Source organism: Hyaena hyaena, unplaced genomic scaffold, assembly GCF_003009895.1.
Source record: "Hyaena hyaena isolate Hyena2069 unplaced genomic scaffold, ASM300989v1 scaffold_63, whole genome shotgun sequence".
Classification (NCBI taxonomy): domain Eukaryota; kingdom Metazoa; phylum Chordata; class Mammalia; order Carnivora; family Hyaenidae; genus Hyaena; species Hyaena hyaena.
In genome coordinates this window covers 3,846,849-3,864,351 of record NW_024080695.1, presented here as the reverse complement: position 1 = coordinate 3,864,351, position 17,503 = coordinate 3,846,849, and the positions used below count along the sequence as shown (strand labels likewise).

General features: G+C 56.1%; 1 protein-coding gene across 1 annotated transcript in view; it reads right to left on the bottom strand.

Annotated features, from left to right (window-relative positions):
• Positions 1-17,503, bottom strand: part of JAKMIP1 (janus kinase and microtubule interacting protein 1) — a 127,560-nt gene that overhangs the window by 1,788 nt on the left and 108,269 nt on the right. Inside the window, exons 18-21 of the mRNA XM_039232028.1 lie at positions 14,856-14,924; positions 13,506-13,583; positions 10,276-10,479; positions 2,847-2,912 (exon numbers count right to left, since the gene is read on the bottom strand). Coding sequence (XP_039087959.1) covers positions 2,847-2,912; positions 10,276-10,479; positions 13,506-13,583; positions 14,856-14,924 — 417 coding nt within the window. The remainder of the gene's footprint in view (positions 1-2,846; positions 2,913-10,275; positions 10,480-13,505; positions 13,584-14,855; positions 14,925-17,503) is intronic.

The following is a 17,503-nucleotide window of genomic DNA, read 5'->3' as shown; positions in this document are numbered from 1 at the left end:
AACAGCATTGGTGATGAACCGACCACAGAAGATGGGGTGTGCAGATGAGAGCCCCCAGGCCGGGCAGGAGGGCTAAATCCCCCAGGGCACCAAGGTGCACCTGCCTGCAAACCCGGCTACGCCCAGGACATTCTTGGGTCGAATTATACAAAAGATCGCCTTGGGACCTCCAAATAGCCCCAGGAGGTCGCAGGGTGGGCATCTGGAAGGGGGAGACACTAGGAACCCGCTTAAATCCGAATCCCACTGGTGGGGTTTGGAGATCCGGCCCCAACCCCTGTGCGTGAGTGCCAGACGCAACCCCCTGCTGCGTCCCTGGAGGACACCGCCGGTTGTGCAGGCCTGAGGGGAAGAGGCAGGAAGGTGAGTCCACTTCCCTGGAGGGAAAGGAGAGGAAGCTTCTAAAACTGGCTTAGCTGTCTCACATTCAGGTCCTTCATCAATTTTGAGTTTATTTTTGTGTGTGGTGTGAGAAAGTGGTCTAGTTTCATTCTTTTGCACGTTGCTGTCCAGTTCTCCCAGCACCATCTGTTAAAGAGGCTGCCTTTTTTCCATTGGATGCTCTTCCCCGCTTTGTCAAAGATTAACTGGCCATACACTTGTGGGTCCAGTTCTGGGTTCTCTATTCTATTCCATTGGTCTATGAGTCTGTTTTTGTGCCAATACCATAGTGTCTTGATGATGACAGCTTTGTAGTAGAGGCTAAAGTCAGGGATGGCGATGCCTCCCGTTTTGGTTTTCTTCTTCAATATGACTTTGGTTATTTCAGGTCTATAATCCACTGAAGAAATGGGCAGAAGACATGAACAGACACTTCTCCAAAGAGGACATCCAGAGATGGCCAATAGACACATGAAACAATGCTCAGCTTCCCTCCTCATCAGGGAAATACAAATCAAAACCACACTGAGATACCACCTCATGCTGGTCAGAGTGGCTAAAATGAACAACTCAGGAGACTCTAGATGCTGGCGAGGACGTGGAGAAACGGGCACCCTCCTACACTGTTGGTGGGAATGTAAACTGGTGCAGCCCCTCTGGAAAACAGTGTGGAGGTTCCTCAAAAAATGAACAATAGAACTCCCCTATGACCCAGCAATAATACTGCTAGGAATTTACCCAAGGGACACAGGAGTGCTGATGCACAGGGGCCCATGTACCCCAATGTTCATAGCAGCACTCTCAACAATAGTCAACACATGGAAAGAACCTAAGTGTCCATCAATGGACGAATCGATCAAGAAGATGTGGTTTATTTATACAATGGAATACTACATGGCAATGAGAAAGAATGAAACTGGCCATGTGTAGCAACGTGGATGGACCTTGAGGGTGTTATGCTGAGCAAAATAAGTCAGGCAGAGAAGAACAGATACCGTATGTTTGCACATATAGGTGGATTAGGAGGAAGTTAACAGAGGATGATGGGGGAGAAGGGGAAAAATAGTTGGGGAGAGGGAGGGAGGCAAACCATGAGAGACTCCTGAATGCTGAGAACAAACTGAGGGCTGAGGGGGTGGGGAGGAGCGGAAGGGGGTGATGGGCATGGAGGAGGGCACTTGTGGGGATGAGCACTGGGTGTTATACAGAAACCAACTTGACAATAAACTATTTAAGGAAAAAAAATAAAAATAAAACTGGCTTAGCATCTGTAGATCTGCTCTGTCTCTTTGGACCCACTGTGTTTGATTCCCTTCAGGACAGAGAGGGGCTGTCATCCCATTTTTAGATATCTGCCCTGAAATCTGCTCTCCAGTGACTTCCGTGACTGTGGCCCTGCTTTGTCCACGGTTGGGGGTGGAGGGGAGCTGGCTTCCTCTCTCCTAGGACCCGCCTCAGACACCTGAAGCCCACAAATGCCCTTTCTCCCTCCTCTTCCTCGGGGCGACTGCACATGAGCCTTCGAGATTCAGAAGGGGATCCCTCCTCATTGTCCCCGATGACCTCCGGATGGGGATAGAAACTTTATGTGGCTCCCACACGTGGGCTTACCTCTGTGGCACTCAATGTATAATTACAGGTTTTGCTCTACTTGTCTATCAGCCATTTGGCAAATATGTGAGGTTGCCTCATTCCATGGTGAGAATGGTTTCAGATGAAATGATGAATACAGGGTGGTCCCTGAGCTCAAGAAATCCCTGGTCACCAGGTGGATGTGCAGGAGGTGGTGAGGGCACGACAGAGGTGCCCACACAGCCGTGAGGAGCACTCGCTTGTCCGCCTGGCCCAGCAGGGAGTGCTGGAGGGGCCCCGGGGGTGGCTGCGGCACTTCCCAGCTGTGGGACCGGGGTCCAGTGTCCGAATCTATCTCAGGCCCAGAGAGACAATGGGGCCAGATGTCCCCATGGGACAGGCCAGCCTTGCTTCCCTCTGAGAGGGGAGAGACCTCCAAGAACACACAACTCGGTTTTGGCACACTGAAATCCTCAAAGGGAAGGGGTCGGAGGGACGTAAGCAAGGTCCTTGCTGGGGATGTCACCAGCCTGGTCAAGTCAGCCTGGCTTATCAATCCAGAGACGGCCACTTTGTCCTTCCCAGTAAACTAGCATCAGATGGGTTCAGCAGGTTTTTGTGTTTTTTTGGGGGGATGCATCCACCCTACTCTGTCTGCACACACTAAGTTGCTCCCAACTTAGAAAAGTTGCACTTTTCTTCCCTGGAAAAGCATTTGAAGGAGCTACTTATTTTGGTGGATGTGCCATCTGTGGGGCACGGGGTCGAGAAGGGGGGTGGGAGGAACAGCCTACTCCCTTGCATTGCAAAACCAGAGCACAGAAGGACGGTGATCCGTCACAGAGGGAAGCCTGGGGGTGGGGGGAGGGAGAGGGTCTGAGCCCCCCACTTACCTTTTCCTCAAGCTCCTTCAGGTGTCTCTTCTGGACCTCCAGCTTACCCTCCAATTCTCGGATTCTCTGAAACACATTACCTCATGCATCAGAAAAAGTACACTTTCCAGGGTCAAGATTTACTCTTTACTCTTTATGACAGCGTGGTGGACAAGCGGAGAGGTGTGCAGATACAAGCGGGCGGCTTGACTGGCTCATCTACGGGTGCAGACCTGTAATCCCCAGCACCCGCATCAAGATAGAGGGGCTCCCTGGCACCAGGAGGCCCCCTCGGGCCTCCGACCTCCATCACTGAGGACTGATTTTGCTTGTTCTGAAGACGCTCGGAATTGGGATTACACAGCGCGCACTCTTAAGATAGGATCTCTTTAAAATGGAAACATCAACGCCTGGACCGCGACTTGAGGCGCCCTGTGGCGGCTCATAAAGAGTGTGGATTTGAAGCAGCATCGAATGATGTACGTATGCAAGATTCCGTAGCCAGAGCCGGGCACCTGGGGGGCAGAAGGAGCAGCAGCCCCGCTAACACATGCACCCCAGCCTCTTAGAAGCTCGCTTAGCACCAAGTTCAAGTATGACCAACCAGCCCGGCTTGCCCAGGACATATTGGTTTTGCCGCTGAAAGTCTGGGGTCCCGGGAAACTGGACCAGCTGGTCACTCTGCCTCGGGCTGTGTCTGCCGCGTGTCCTTGGGGCATTTACCGCCCCTCTCCACCCCCCCACGCCCACCCCCGTGGTTTACAAATCCATTCCTTCCAGTTCCGCACAGCATCCCGCCCAGGGGCCCGCAAGTGCGACCTTTTCCAGATCGTCACATGCCCCACAGTCACCCCCTCGAGTGCTGGCACCCCCAGACTGCTGCCCAGCCGCCTGCAGCCTTGCCAGGCCTGAACGTGGGTGGAGAGAACGCTCAAAAGGGCGTCCTAAAGAAGCACGTGGCCTCCACGGACCCCTAGCCAGGCCCGGAGAGCGGTTTCAAACCCAGTTTCTGGGGGTTGAGCCTGAGAAGCTGCCCTTCCAGCATGTTCCTGAGCGATGTAGATGCTACCTGTCTGGGGACCCCCTTGAGAACCACCTCCATGGACACTGTGTCCGGGGCCCTAAGGAGTTTGTGGTCCAATCAGGGTTCAGACAGAAGCATTAGTACGTGGACCTAGATGGGGCACTGCATGAATACAAACATCACGGAGAAAAGCAGGCAGGGGAAGGGAAGGGGGCGGGGCGCTATCCTATGTGGGTGCCTCTGGCGGGTGCACTGGAGCTCAGAGGAGCCCTGAGGAGCACGGAGAGCACTAAGCCGTGGGACTGGAGGGGCCCGGAGAGGCGGAGTCCAGCCCAGGACCCTGGGTTCGCCAGACTCCCAAGCAGAGGGACGGAGTGTGCAGGGAGGGACGGGGAGGGGGACAGAGGCCGAGCTTGGAGGGTCTGGACTGTCCCCCTGAGGAGCCCACAGATTTGGGGGTGTCATGAGGTGCTTATGATGGGTTTCAAGCAGGGAAATTATGAGGATTTGATTTGGGAAAGACGACACAGGGAACAGAGAATGGACTGGCTTGGAAGACACTAGGTGGTTTATCCTCAGAGATGAGGCCTGGGGCAAGTGACTCAGCCTCTCTGGGCCTTGGTTTCCTGACCTGTAGATTGGGGGGGCGTGTAAGGGTGTTGCCGAATCTGAGGACCTAACAAGCGAATCTGAGCCAAGGGCTTGGAGCAGACTTGGTACAGAGTACGTACCCTGTGAAGGATTCGGAAACCCGTACATTGTAATTCTCCACCCGAGGGAAGCTGTGTGCGCCTCAGTGTGGCCATGACTGTCCCCCGAGGATCCCCTCGCAAGGTGAGGAGGCAGAGAGCCCCCAAGAATCAGCACAGAACTCAGTCGGGCTCTGGCCTGGGTCCTGCGCCCCAAGCTTTCCAGCCGGTGGGTGTTGGGGAATCACGTAGTCTCTTGAATCTGAACCCCTCTTCTGTAACATCTGCACAGTGGCCCCATGTCCCGAGGGTGAGGTGGGGACCCTGGGGGGGGTGCTTGTACACTACCATGTCACGTGGAGAGGGCGGTGCTTTGTAGCTTTCAAAGGACTTGAGAAAATGCCCCAGGAGCAACTTCTGGGCTTTGAGGGAGAGGCCCACCCTCGCAGAGCTGATCTGCCAATGGGGAGACAGTCAGGTAGCAAGAAGTGACAGGAAGGAAATAAATTTGGGGGGGAGGAGGGCAGCTAGTTACACAAGGCTGTGGGGCAGGCGGCTCTTGGGGATACGTCTGAACAGAAGCCGTATGACAGAAGGAACCTGTCCCCGGCAGGACACAGAAGGTGCGGGCGGGGTCACGGTGGGGAGGGGACGCCGTCATGAGGACCAGGCCACACGCGGCCTTGGGTTCTATTCCAAGGATGAAGGGACAACTCAGGGATGACAAATAGGGGACATCACCTCCCTGCTCCTCGGGTCTTCGCCACCCCCCCCCCCAAGCCTCCCTCCTATCATTGCCAGGCTTCTTCTTCTCCCTTCTCCATGTTCTCGAACAGTGCCCAGCATCCAACACGTGCCCGGTTAGCATGTGTCGAATGAGTGACTGTCAGGGGTTATTGTTGCTCTGAAGTCACAGAGTCCATAGCGAAGGTCGTCCGGGTGGGGAAGGTCGAGGGGGGCATCTAGTAACTCATACGTGTTCAGCATTTAGTTTGCAGCAGATACTCTTCCCAGCGCTGCATATACATTCTCCGCTGACCCCGGCTCGACACGCAGCTCTCACTGTCCCCATTCTACAGGTGAAGACACCGAGGCTCGGGTTACACTGTCAGTGGGGGCTGGGTTTGAATCCAAACCTGTCTGACCCGAGATCCTGTCCTCCTAGCCCCATACCTTTGCACCTATAACCAACATGCTGCATTTTAGGTTTGAAAAAAAAAATCAGTGTGATGCATGTTTGAAATGCTCGGGCCTTAATGCTCTTTCTCTTTGGGGAAAAAACATGTGGAGTTTTCAGTATTATTTTTTTAATGTCAAATTCCCAAAGACCCTATCAAATTAGAACAGACAATTGCAAAAAAGCAAGCAGGAAACTCAGGGAGTTAGTCCAGTGTGGAGAGCAGAACATTGGACATGAACTCAGAGCTGGCCACGAGTGGAAGGGCCACCGTTCCTGGGGGCTGGCCTCCATCCAACTGCCGTGGTCGCTGGGCCTCTGTTTCCCCATCTACTTACTAAACTGGGTTGAAGAGTTACAAATCGGAGCATTCTCTACAAACTGGTGTTTGGATGACGTTCATTACAAGTACTGTGTCGGATTTTTTAAAGTCCTACACACAGCAGGTGCTAGTTTTGAAAGCTACGGCTTATAGACCTCAAGCAGGGGCCCTGTTACCACCCCAGGACCTTTGTACGTGCTGCTCTCTGCACAGAGCCTTTTATGTCATCTTAACCCTTTCTGATATCATTGGTATTGATGTGTTGTGAGTGTCCCTCCCTGGGTTATAGTAACATGTTCTCCATGAAAGCAGGGACTTTGCTCACTGCCCAGCCGCAGTAGCCAGACCTGTGCCTGGCAGCTGATAGGTACTCAACCAGTAAATAACTGTTGAAGGGAAGCAGGAAGCCACAAAACCTCGCTTTTCCCGATGCCCTGTTGCCTCTGGGCTTGCTATAAGGAACCCCTCCCCTTGCTCAGGCATCAAACCCTGATGACCCAACTCCAGGAAATTCTGTTGCAGAGAAGAGGCGTTCTCTGAAGTCTGAGCGTCTTTTACGACGGCACCGAAATGCAGAGAGGGGGAGCATCACTGAGCGACACAGGGGGAGTCTGGCCGAGCATGTCTACCTTCAGGGTGACACGGGACCCTCAAGGCAAAGCCTGGAGGCAGCACCGCTCCAAGCTGCCCGCCCAGAGGACAGATGAAGAAGCTGAAGCTCGAGTGTTAGGACTTGCCATTGACTCCGGGGCTGAGCCCAGAGCAGGGAGGGTGCAGGCCCTGCCCTCTGAAGTCTATGTCACCTTGTGACGGAGGAGGGGGCTGAGTCAGGGCAACGGGCTGAGGCAAGGAGGGCAGGAAGGCATGAGAACATGAGAAGGAGGCGTGGGTCCCTGATCTGGTAGGATTGGTGAACTTCTAACCACCTCGGGCACCCCTGGCTGGTAAGCCCTGAAGAGCCCTCACCTCCAGCCAAGTCATCCAGCCCCTTCTGTGGTGTCTGGTTACAGTGTCCGGGCAGATGGAGACAGGACCTTCTCCCCTCTGCTCCCAGCCATGGCCCTCTGTTTACGACTAACCAAAACTGAGCAACTCTAAGCTGCACGGAAACCACCTGGGAATCTTGTTAAAGGCAGAATCCGATTCAGTAGGTCTGGGGCAGCCCCGGAGTCTGCATTTCTCACAGCTCCCAGGGGATGTCGCCGCGCTGGTCGCGGACCACACTTTGAGTAGCAGGGGCGGACAGAGACACTCCCTATAGAAAGGGAGTCTTCCTTTTACCGCACACCCACCAAGCTCCAGGCACTAGCTAATCAATCTGTGTGTCTTGTGTCCTCAAAGCCTCAGAGGGGCATGTCATCCGGCGCCTTTGCCAACATTGGCTGCCACACGCAGATCCGTGTGTTTTCATAGAAGTGAGGACCACTCTCATGCTCAGTGGGAGGAAGGGTGCCTACTATTTGCCGTTAGCAGAATTTTCAACTCACTCAAAAATGACCCAGAGATAAAGGAGCAACAATTTGCAGTGTTGGGTCAAGCCATTAACTTTCTCCATGCTTAGGTACATGAGAAACATCAAAGGAAGTGATTTGCCCCATGTGATCTTAGCCAACGCTCCAAAGCCCTCCTAATTTTCAATGATATTTTTCTCTCTTTAGGGGGTCTTAGTCTTCAATCTCCCTATGCAGGCAGCGTGGATTTCTTCCTTTTTTTTTAAACACCCAGCTCCCTTCCTTTCTTAGCATGCGGGACACGGCGCGTTCCCAGGAGTCACGGCCAAACGCCACTTTGCCCTGTGTCTTCAGGATGTGCTCACTGGCCCATCGTACATCCCAGACTTAGACCGTTAGAAGCACCTTCATGAGATTCGGACCCTCACATTGGGTAATGACTTTTTGGTCCAAATACACGAATGCTGTTCTGTTTTGAGCTGGGTTCTCTGAACAATGCTTCCATCCACCACGCGCTCAGTAGTGAGCCCCCCAAATGAGGCCCAGGGCTGGACGTCAGATACAAGCTGGCCTCCGGCTCCCACCTGGTCCTGCTCCCGCTACACTTACTCACGGTCCACACTCGGCAATAAAAATAGCCGCCTACACTCACCGGGAGCACATCACATGTGAAAGTCCATTTAAACCTTACAACATCCCAGTGAGTAGGCCTTATTACCATCCTCACGAGGAAACTGAGGCTCAGATAGGTCAAGTCACTTGGCCAAGGCCACACAGCAATAAGTAGGAGATAGGGTTCAAAGACACATGGTCTGGTCCCCGTGTTTGTGTTTTGAACCACTCTGTCACCCCAAGCTGACCACGCCATGCCACGCCGCCGTCTGAAAGGCTGTTTCCCTTGATGGCCACCTGGCATCATCCTATTTGTCTTCAACACCTGCTCAGTGGGGCCCTGCACCGGGAGCCTTGCCAGCCTCGTGGAAGGAGACCCTCCCCTGCGTGTCCTCAGCAGGTGCGTTCTGGCTTGATAGCCTCAGCCGCAAGAGGTGGTGAGGATCTGTGCTGTGTCTGGGCTCCCGCTGGGCTGGGGGTGCCCCAGGCCACTTGTCACATTGATGTGACAGTAACACAGGTGGTTCAGTGAGTGTCCTCGAAGCCAAATGCCCACGCCAAGATCTCCTTGATGGTCATTGGCCACAAGCCTCTCCTCCCCTGCCTCTTTTGCCTCCCCTTCCCTCCCCCCTCTGCCCTGCGATGCCCCTCCCTGCAAGGCTGACAACCCCTCTGGCCACTGTCACCTGCAAATCCTTGCTCTCCCTCCTCAGCGGCCTGTCCTGAACCAGCAACTTCCCCACTGGTCTGGGGCCACGGGGATGCGAGGTCCTCCCTTCCCCCTCCACCCCTCCCGCTGCCTGTCCTCATGTGAGCAATGGTGGCCTGACTCTCTTCTCCCTTCGGAATGTGAGGTGGAGGGGTGGGCACGTCAGCCACTGAGCCTGCGTGAGGGCACAAAGCTTCATCACTGTTTCCTCCTTACCCTTCCTCTCCCCTCCCCCCCAGCCCCTGCTCAGAAGCATGAACCTCTGCCTCGCCCCTGCTCATCCGGGCCTCACTCATCTCTTCTGTATATCAGACCTTCTCAATCGGTGGACCGACGCCTTTCCCTTCTCCTCCCTCCGTCTCCAACCTCTCATCCCTTTTGTCCCTTGCTGTTCTGGTTGGATCAGGGCTCTCCCTGGTCGTGAAGCCTCCCCCTCCCTGCACACAGGCCGTGTGTGCACGCGTGTGCACTGTGGAGGCACGCTGCTTCCGGGCAGATGGGCAGAGGCCAGCTCTCGGGGGCTGCGTGTCCTTTCAGCCAAACCAAGTCTTGAACGAAGGGCCCTCCCAGCCTGACCCTTCCTTCACCACCTCCTCTCTCTCCTGCACCACATGCAGCCGACTGTGCCCCCTGCGCCTTCCTCGAATCCCCTGGGGCCTGTCCTGTCTTCAGACACGATTCTCCCCTGCCCCTTCCTGATGCGTCTCCTTGCTCTGCCTTCTGTGACATCGCCTCCCCCCCCCCCCCTCACCCAGGCCCTTCCTCACTGGTGGGCCCCCCCCCCCCCGCCCCTAGCTGCGTGACCTTCAGGCACTCCACTTAACCTTCATGAGCTCTTGCGATTTGAGAATGGACATCATTGTCCCCGCCCTGCGGGGAAGGAGGGGGCGGCCATCAGGGTTCCCAACAGTGAGCCCCCAGAGGCGTGAGGGTGCTGCTGCCCCCGCTTCGTCCCCAGACCACCCTGGAGCCCTTGCAGCCAAGCCCACGTCACTCCCACAGGACTCCAAACCTTGGGACACAGTTAGGTTTTCGGAGTCAACGACTACTACGGCCAACCGGTCCTCAGGGCTCAGATGGGCCGTCATCACAAAACACAGCCAAAAAGGCAAACCGTTGGGCAACGCCTCCTTCGGATTTAGGAATCTGGCTTTCAAACAGGACACAGACGCAGGAGGGAGAGGACCCAGGGGACCCCGGGCTCTGGTTGGCATCACGGCTCCGCAAAGGGGGCGGGCGCTATCGTTGAGATCCGTGCACCTCGCGAAAGCGGCTTGCGCGCAGCGCCCCCCTTGGCCGGCGACACCCCTGCCGCGCGCGGTGGGGACGCCGGGGAGACCCGCCTCGCTGCGGCGGTCCATCAACCCCGCCTGGGGGGTCGGAGGCTGGGAAGGGGGCGAGGGGCACAGGGGGCGGCCACCTGGGAAGGGGACGAGGGGCAGCGGGGGCGGCCACCTGCGCCTCACCTGCTGGGCTTGCTGCAGCAGCTCCATGCGCTCCCGCAGGACCTGGCTGTCGAACTCGCGGCTCTGCCTCAGGATCTGCCGGCGCACCTTCTCCACGGCCGCCTGCAGGTCGTCTCGCTGGCCCTCGCTCAGCGCCTCGCGGGCCCTGCGCCCCGGCTCCTGCTGCAGCGCGTCGTACAGCGTGGCCTCCAGCTCCTGGATTTTCTGAGTGGCCCAAATCACACAGACAGCGCAAGGTCACGCACGGGTGGACAGTACCGGCCGGGGCACTGCGGCGGGGGAGGCAGAGCTCAGGCGGGGGAGGGGAGGCGTGCGGGGGTGGGGGTGGGGGGCACCTAGCCGAGCAGCCAGCAGGTGCAGGGCCGGGGGCGGGGAGCGAGGGAGCCCCTTTCGGCCGCGTGTGCAGCTTTTTGAGAACGCGTCTCCCTCTAGTCCATCAGGATACCCTACTCTGTGCAGGAAACCAAGGCAATGAGAAGAAGCGATCGTAACCGCCCCGTAAAACGTGTGACTCAGTTTTTCGTCTTATCCCTGGCTCCCAACATTTTCCCCCCACCTCAGGAACAAACCTCCCCTTTGATCACGGGTGTCAGCGGGGAGGGAGGAAAATATGTGTCAAATTGCGCTTGCAAGGTTTGCAGCCAGCTAGTTAGGAATGCAATGTAAACCCACAGCAAATAGTAACAATGTTCTAACCGTGCCCTCCCCGCTAAAAAAAAAAAAAAAGGAAAAGAAAAAAAGAAAGATCCCATTTGTTAGCAAAGCGAATGAGAGATTAGTGGCCGGTCAAAGGCGCCTCGTGAAAGGCAAGAGTTTTAATAGTTAGAGGAAGTTATTTCTTTCCAATTTCACAACAAGACACTTAAATATAGTTACCTCATGGGAATATCTAGGGACAAAAGAGAGAATTATCTCCTTCTCTGCCTCCCTCCATCCCCACCCACAGCGTCCTGGTGGGATGCAGATGCCATCGTGGGCTAGGCTGTTTGGTCTCCATCCTCAGGGCCCCATCCCGCCCCAGTGACTTCCCCACCCGCCTGGGCTCCGGGATTCCAGCTAAGGGATCTTAGGAGCCGAGGAACCATTCCTTGTCTTCCCAAGACCATAGGGACTGACCAATCTTCAGTTTGGGTGGAAAATGCCTCTCGAGAGGCTGCTTGAGGCAGGGGGTTCACACGGGCAGCCTCTACCGCATGGGGCCCTGCTCTCCCAGCCCCTCTAGTCTGCATGGCTGTGCAGACTCCCAGGGGGGATTCCAGACCCATCAGGCCTGGCCCAGCCTTAACCAACAGGCGTAATCACTTCCCCCCTCTCCTAGCCCTGGAAGGTGGAAGTCAGTGTGCCGGCCCAGCCCAGGGGCCCCCATGCGCCCCCTCCCCCCACATGGAGTGAGAATTTGCCTGGGCCCTGCTGATTTACCCCTCCCCATTTGACAGCTGTCACCAGCTTCCAGCCGGGACCCCTTGCCGCCTGATTCCGGAAGCTTTCCTGTGGACCTGTCCTGTCTCAGAGCAATGACAAAGGCCTGCAGGCCCGAGAGGTGGCACCTGCCTGCGGTCCTCGCTCTTGCCCGGGCACACAGCACCGTCACCCCCTTGGAGCACGTGGCGTTTCCCTGACTGTTGGCGTCAGTCCAGCGCGGCATCAGGACGCAACCTTGTCAAGTGCCTGAAGTCCCACCTGAGGCTTCGGAACAGTCTGGAATGGCACATGTTTTCTACGGGGTGGCAAGGTCAGCCCGCCCAGGGCCTCCCTGCAGAAGCAGGACTCTGAGGGTTCCCCCAGGGCCCCCCTGCAGACGGTGCCTGGACAGCCCAGTGTGGACACCACGTTTTTCCAAAATGGGTTGAAAATCGCCAGTCCTGCAAGATGCCCCTTGAAAAGACGGCCCACGACCCCACAAGTTGACCATTTGGTTGCGTATGATCCTCTCCGAGCCCCAGCCTATCCTTCAACGTATTCAAGGATTCAGGAAGCCCTTCTGGGTTTTCCAGACTTATTCTACTGCCTCGCGCGCCTATGATTCCCCGAAAGTCACGTTCGGCAGAGCTTCCCCGGGGAAATGCTTGGGGAGGCAGTGCCGGGTGACAGACGGTGTGTGAAGCAGGGAAAGGTGCTCCCTGAAGGACCAGGGGTGGGCAGAGTCGAGGGAAAACCGGCGAGGAAAGGGAAGAAGCAACCCTCTGTGATGGTCACACTCAACATTGCCCTCCACGCTGTTAGAATATCGTGTGCCTAGAGGGCGAACGTCAGACCCAGTGAGGCTCCATCCACGGGACCTGCTCCCTCGGGGCTCCCCGCCCCCCGCATTCCCAAGGGGGCCAAGGGTCTCAAGGAGACAGGCCAGCCCTCACACCCGGCTCCTCCCGTCTGGCCAGGCTACCTGCTCCCCATCTTCCTGGACACGCTCATGGAAACAAGGGTTTGCAAGTCATTTTTCGGTTGTTGACTCTGCATTTCATAGGCACCGACCCATTGCGTAACATAACGTTAGCTGCGAATGATCCAGGCGAAGACTGACTCGCGGCTTTGTGTACGACACTGCCTCCTTCTGCAAGAAGCGACCCCGAACTCTCCACTCTCTATGCCGTGGGGACATCCTGGCAGTGCTGGTACTATCTCACCGTCTCACTCGGTGCCAGGAGTGTCCTCAGAGCCATACGGCATATGAACCTGGACGTGATCCCATTTTAAGCTAATGACCAGGAAGCCCGGAACAGATTTTGTGACACACATGCAGTCTTGTGTAGGACCTCACAACAGGCCATTTGTATTCTGATGCCCACCAGCCTCTGCTCAGTGCTTTGCCTCCGTGTTCCTTTGTGACTCACCCTTGTTCCTGTTTACAGGAAAACTTGCTTGGTAGGAGGGTTATCCAAAAATAAGTAATCCTTTAGGTATTAATATATTAATGCATTATATATTAATATATAAGTATTAATAAACACAGAGGAAAGACATTTCTTCTCACGCATCTCAGACCATTACTAGAATTGGATAAGCATGTCTAAAGGTAACATCAGGCCAACTCTTTTTGAAAATCATGATTGATTTGGAGAAGAGCAACAATTTCTCTGCACAGTCGCTCCAGTCAAGACACAGACAGGGCACTTGGAAGGTGGCTACATGGCACTTGAGGGCCCCCAAACGTGGTGTCAGCCCCGAAGGAAAAAACAGCCTCTAAGGTTGAGTTTAACAAGCCAAAGCGTCCAACCCACATCTGGTCATACCAGGTAAGCCTGGTCGAGGGCTTCCTTCCTGTAGTCCAGCTCCTCCTCGAGGTAGCCCTTCTGCCTGCTGAATAGGTCCTGGAAAAGAGGAGCCCCCCACCCCAGATCAAGATCAGCGAGAGAATCCATCATAGCGGAGACCTTCAGAGCCCACCTAATCACCTCTGCTAGAGAGTGACAGCCCCACCGAGCTGGGCACCCACCCGGTGCTCAGGAGAGAAGGGAGGTGATAGACTTGCCCCAGGAACCGTGATCAAGCCAGCCCCACCCCCTCCCAGCTTCCCTTCCCTGTGGGTGCTTGACTGCAATGAAACGACGCCCCTCCCACCCGGTGGCCAAGCAGGAATCCTTCTTGGTTCCTCTTGTCATGGCCTGGTGGCCCCTGAAGACCGTCTCAACAGTTCTCAGGCGAGGCTCTTCCTCCCACACGAACAGCATTAATTGCCTCCCCACCTCCGGACTCGTCTCATTGCTATGCGCCCCTCCCCCACCTGGCCCAGGCTTTTAGTCCCTGAACACACCGTGTCCCCAGAAGGCAAATCCCTAGTACCGGCTTGAGGTTTTCAAGGAGCGGACTCATCTACTGCAGTTCCTGGACCTTAAGATGAGGAAACAGGACCAGAGAGGACCAGCGCCCTGCCCTGGAGGCCACAGCGCCCTGGTCGCAGAGGAAGGACCAGGTTCCGAGCCAGGACTCACTTATACCACCTGTGTCTCCAGGCTATAAGCTCTTCCTTCTACCTCCCGCTTTCGCCTCATCTCCTTTCTACTTGCAAAACTTGAACTGGTCCTTGAAGACTCTCAAGAACCATTTCCTCTGGGAAGCCTTCTCTCTGACACCCCCGGGCCGGGGAACTTGGAACCCCCACTTAGCAATAAGGACGCGAGGGGCTGGCGCATCTTTCCCAACCTCTCACGGCCATTAAGGGGGCCAGCAAAGATGGGGGGCCCAGCTGCGTGTCTCCAGAGCTGCTGGGCCAAGTGCCTGGGCATCACCACATGCCACATGCCGCTGCTGACGTCCTCAGGCCGCACTGTGGCTGTCGGCTCAGGAGCACACGTCCCCCAGGCTGAGGCAGGGATCTCGCATATTCATTACCAGACCTCCAATCCCGGCAAGGTGTCTGGGATAAAGACGCTCCAAAAATACGTATTGATTGAATGACCGAGCTAGTGAACGAGTAAGCAAACGGGTGACAATTACCCAGAACAGCCACGGGGGCAAAAGCAAACTTTAGAACCGCGTGCAAATAAATGCACATGAAAATACCCGAGAGGCCTTCCTGGGAGGGAGGGGAGTCGTCTGAACCCTTTCCACCCTCCTGCCTCCCAGAGGGCTGAGTCTTTTACCTTTTCCTTCTCCAGATCCAGCATCTTCTGGGTCAGGGCCGCCTCAGTGCCCTCTATTTGCTTCAGCCACTAGAAAAGAGCAGGGACAGAGCACCAGCAAATGAGAAGCAGTGCTGGCCGGGGGCCTTCCGGCCAAGCCGCAGGTGCAGGGGGCCTCCCCGACCAGGCTCCTGGCCTCCTCATCACATCCCGGGGCGGGGGGTGGGGGGGAGCTCAAAACAGCATTTCTCAGTCTGTACAGATGTTCAGCTTTGACAGGTGTTTGCTCAGGGATCAATTGGGTCATGGACATCCACGTGTGTTATGTGTGTACTTGGACGTGTGTGTGTGTGTGTGTGTGTGTGTGTGTGTCCAGAAGGGAGTCAGTGTGCATTTAGCAGGAGCCCAACTCAGTGCTCAGCGGGCTCGCTGAGTGCCCCTGAGGTCTAAGCTGCCATGGTGGCTTCATGCTGAGGACCTCGTCCGACCCTTCAAGCCCAGCACGGGCAGCACGTGGATGCCTAGCTAGGTCGCCCGTCCAAGGTCACACGAGTGGGCCATGGGGATTTCTAGCCCAGCCCCCACATCTGCAGCGGTGGCCCTGAGCAGACGGGTGCACTGTGGGGCCACGGGTGTGCGGACATGGGCGGGCGAGCGCCGGCCAAGGGCAGGTACCGGGGACTGTCTGCCTCTTCCTGGGTCTGGGCTGGTGGCGAGCCAGAGGTGGGCAGCCGTGACTCAGGATGCAGGTGCGTAGGTGCGGCTTCATGAAGAGCCCGCCTCAGAGATGGGCTGGGGGGTGGGCCCATGGGGGTGGGCGGAGGTGTCTGCGGGTACGGTGATGTCCGTGTTTGACAGCATGTATGAACGTGCCCGTTCGGTGAGCTAGACAGCCCCCTCGGCTCCAGCCTCTGACGCCCCTTCCTGGCCTCCTGGCCTCTCTCCGCTGCCATGTGACCCTCCTGGCTTTTTCCTCCTCCTCTGGTGGCTGAGGTTTCTCATCCCCGTGGAGCCTTGCCCTTGGCTTTCCCCCCTCACTCCCTGCCCACCCCCCTGGGATTCTACCTGCCCCTGGGCTCCCTCTGCTCTCAGTAACTGTCCCTCCAGCCCAGACGGCCCCACGACATCTCCCTCTGATGCCTCCCTGGCCTCCCCAGTCCCTCTGTTGGGGAAGAGCCCTGTTTCACCCAAACTGGGAAGCAGGGAGCAGCCTTGATCCCTTCCCTTCCCTTCCCTCCCCTCCCCTCCCCTCTCCTTCCCTTTCCTTCCCTCCAACTCCTCTTGTTTCAAACATCCACCTGCTGCACGCCACTGCCTCACCCTTCAGCCGCCTGTCTGGACGCAGAGCCCTTTCTCAAAGACCTGCGTCCACTTAAAGCCCTCAGGGACAGCTCCTGAGCACGGCTGGCCGGCTGCCAAGCCACATCTTCTTTCACCACAGGGCCTCTGCACCCGCCGCTCTCCCTGCCTCACCACCTCCCCCACTCCAGCCTTGGCCCCAGGCCTTCACCAAGCTATCACCTACTCAGCCTCGGGCCAAGTTAGCTGTGGCCTCCTCCAGGAAGCCTGCCCTGCTTCCTGAGTCCGTGGGGTCAGGTGCCCTCCGGGATCCCTATGTCATCCTGTGAATGGCCCTCACAGCACTCTCCTGACGATTGCTTTTGTCTGTTTCCCTCCCCCAAAAGCCCAAAAGTGGGGACCATATCAGACTTGTTCTGTCACCCTTCTTTACCCAGCACGGGCCCCAGTACAAAGCATGTGCCCAAGGAACATGTGCTGAATGATGGCAGACATGAGACTGCAGAGGTCAGGGAGGGGGCATGCTGGCCCGTGGAGGGGACAAGACTAGATGAAGCTGTGATCACACAGGGCCCCCCAGCATCTCGGACCCCCAGAGCTGGCAGCAGAAGCAGGCACCCCCAATGGAACATTTCGTCAGATGGCATTAAGAGGATGGGCCATCTCTTAGAAACAGACCAGCATAACTTTGGCAGAAAATGAGAAACATTTCCTTTTTAATATCCTAACGCAAGCAGTCATAAGATGAGTACAATTTCAATGGAAAAAATAAATCAGAACTCCAGTTCTGAATCATGACAGCAAGCTGCTCTTAGAACAGGCTTTACAGAATATGGTATCCAGTCCTTTCTTGGATGAAAAGATCTGACATGCATATTATGCATAGAAAGGAAACAAAACTTGACAAGTGCTTTGCAGCCATTGAAAGAGTAACATGAAGGCAGAAAATGCTGGTCCTGAGCACCTTGGGCACGTGAGGTCACGAATTTCATATCAAAGAGCGCTGCCAGAGAGCCCTTGGGCCCCTCTTCCTCTCCCAGAGCAAGATCTTAAACGTAAATAACGTTGCACCACCCGCCAGGAGGGGGGGCTATGGGGACAGAGACACCCGCCCTCCCCCAAGTCCCCAGGGGAGAAGTGAGTCACCCACAGGGGAAGAGGACATTCTGTAGGAAGCCAGGTCTTTGCCCACAGGTGCAGGCTTCTGAGCCCCAGAGCTTCTACAAACCGACACTCCCTCCAGAGAGGATCCTTGACTGTGACCACTGGCTTAGGCTGAATCCTCTGATCTGTTGTCACCAGCAAGAGCATGAAATTTTCTTCCACCTTTCTGATTGGTTTTGAACTGTTTCCCAATTGGTTTTGAACTT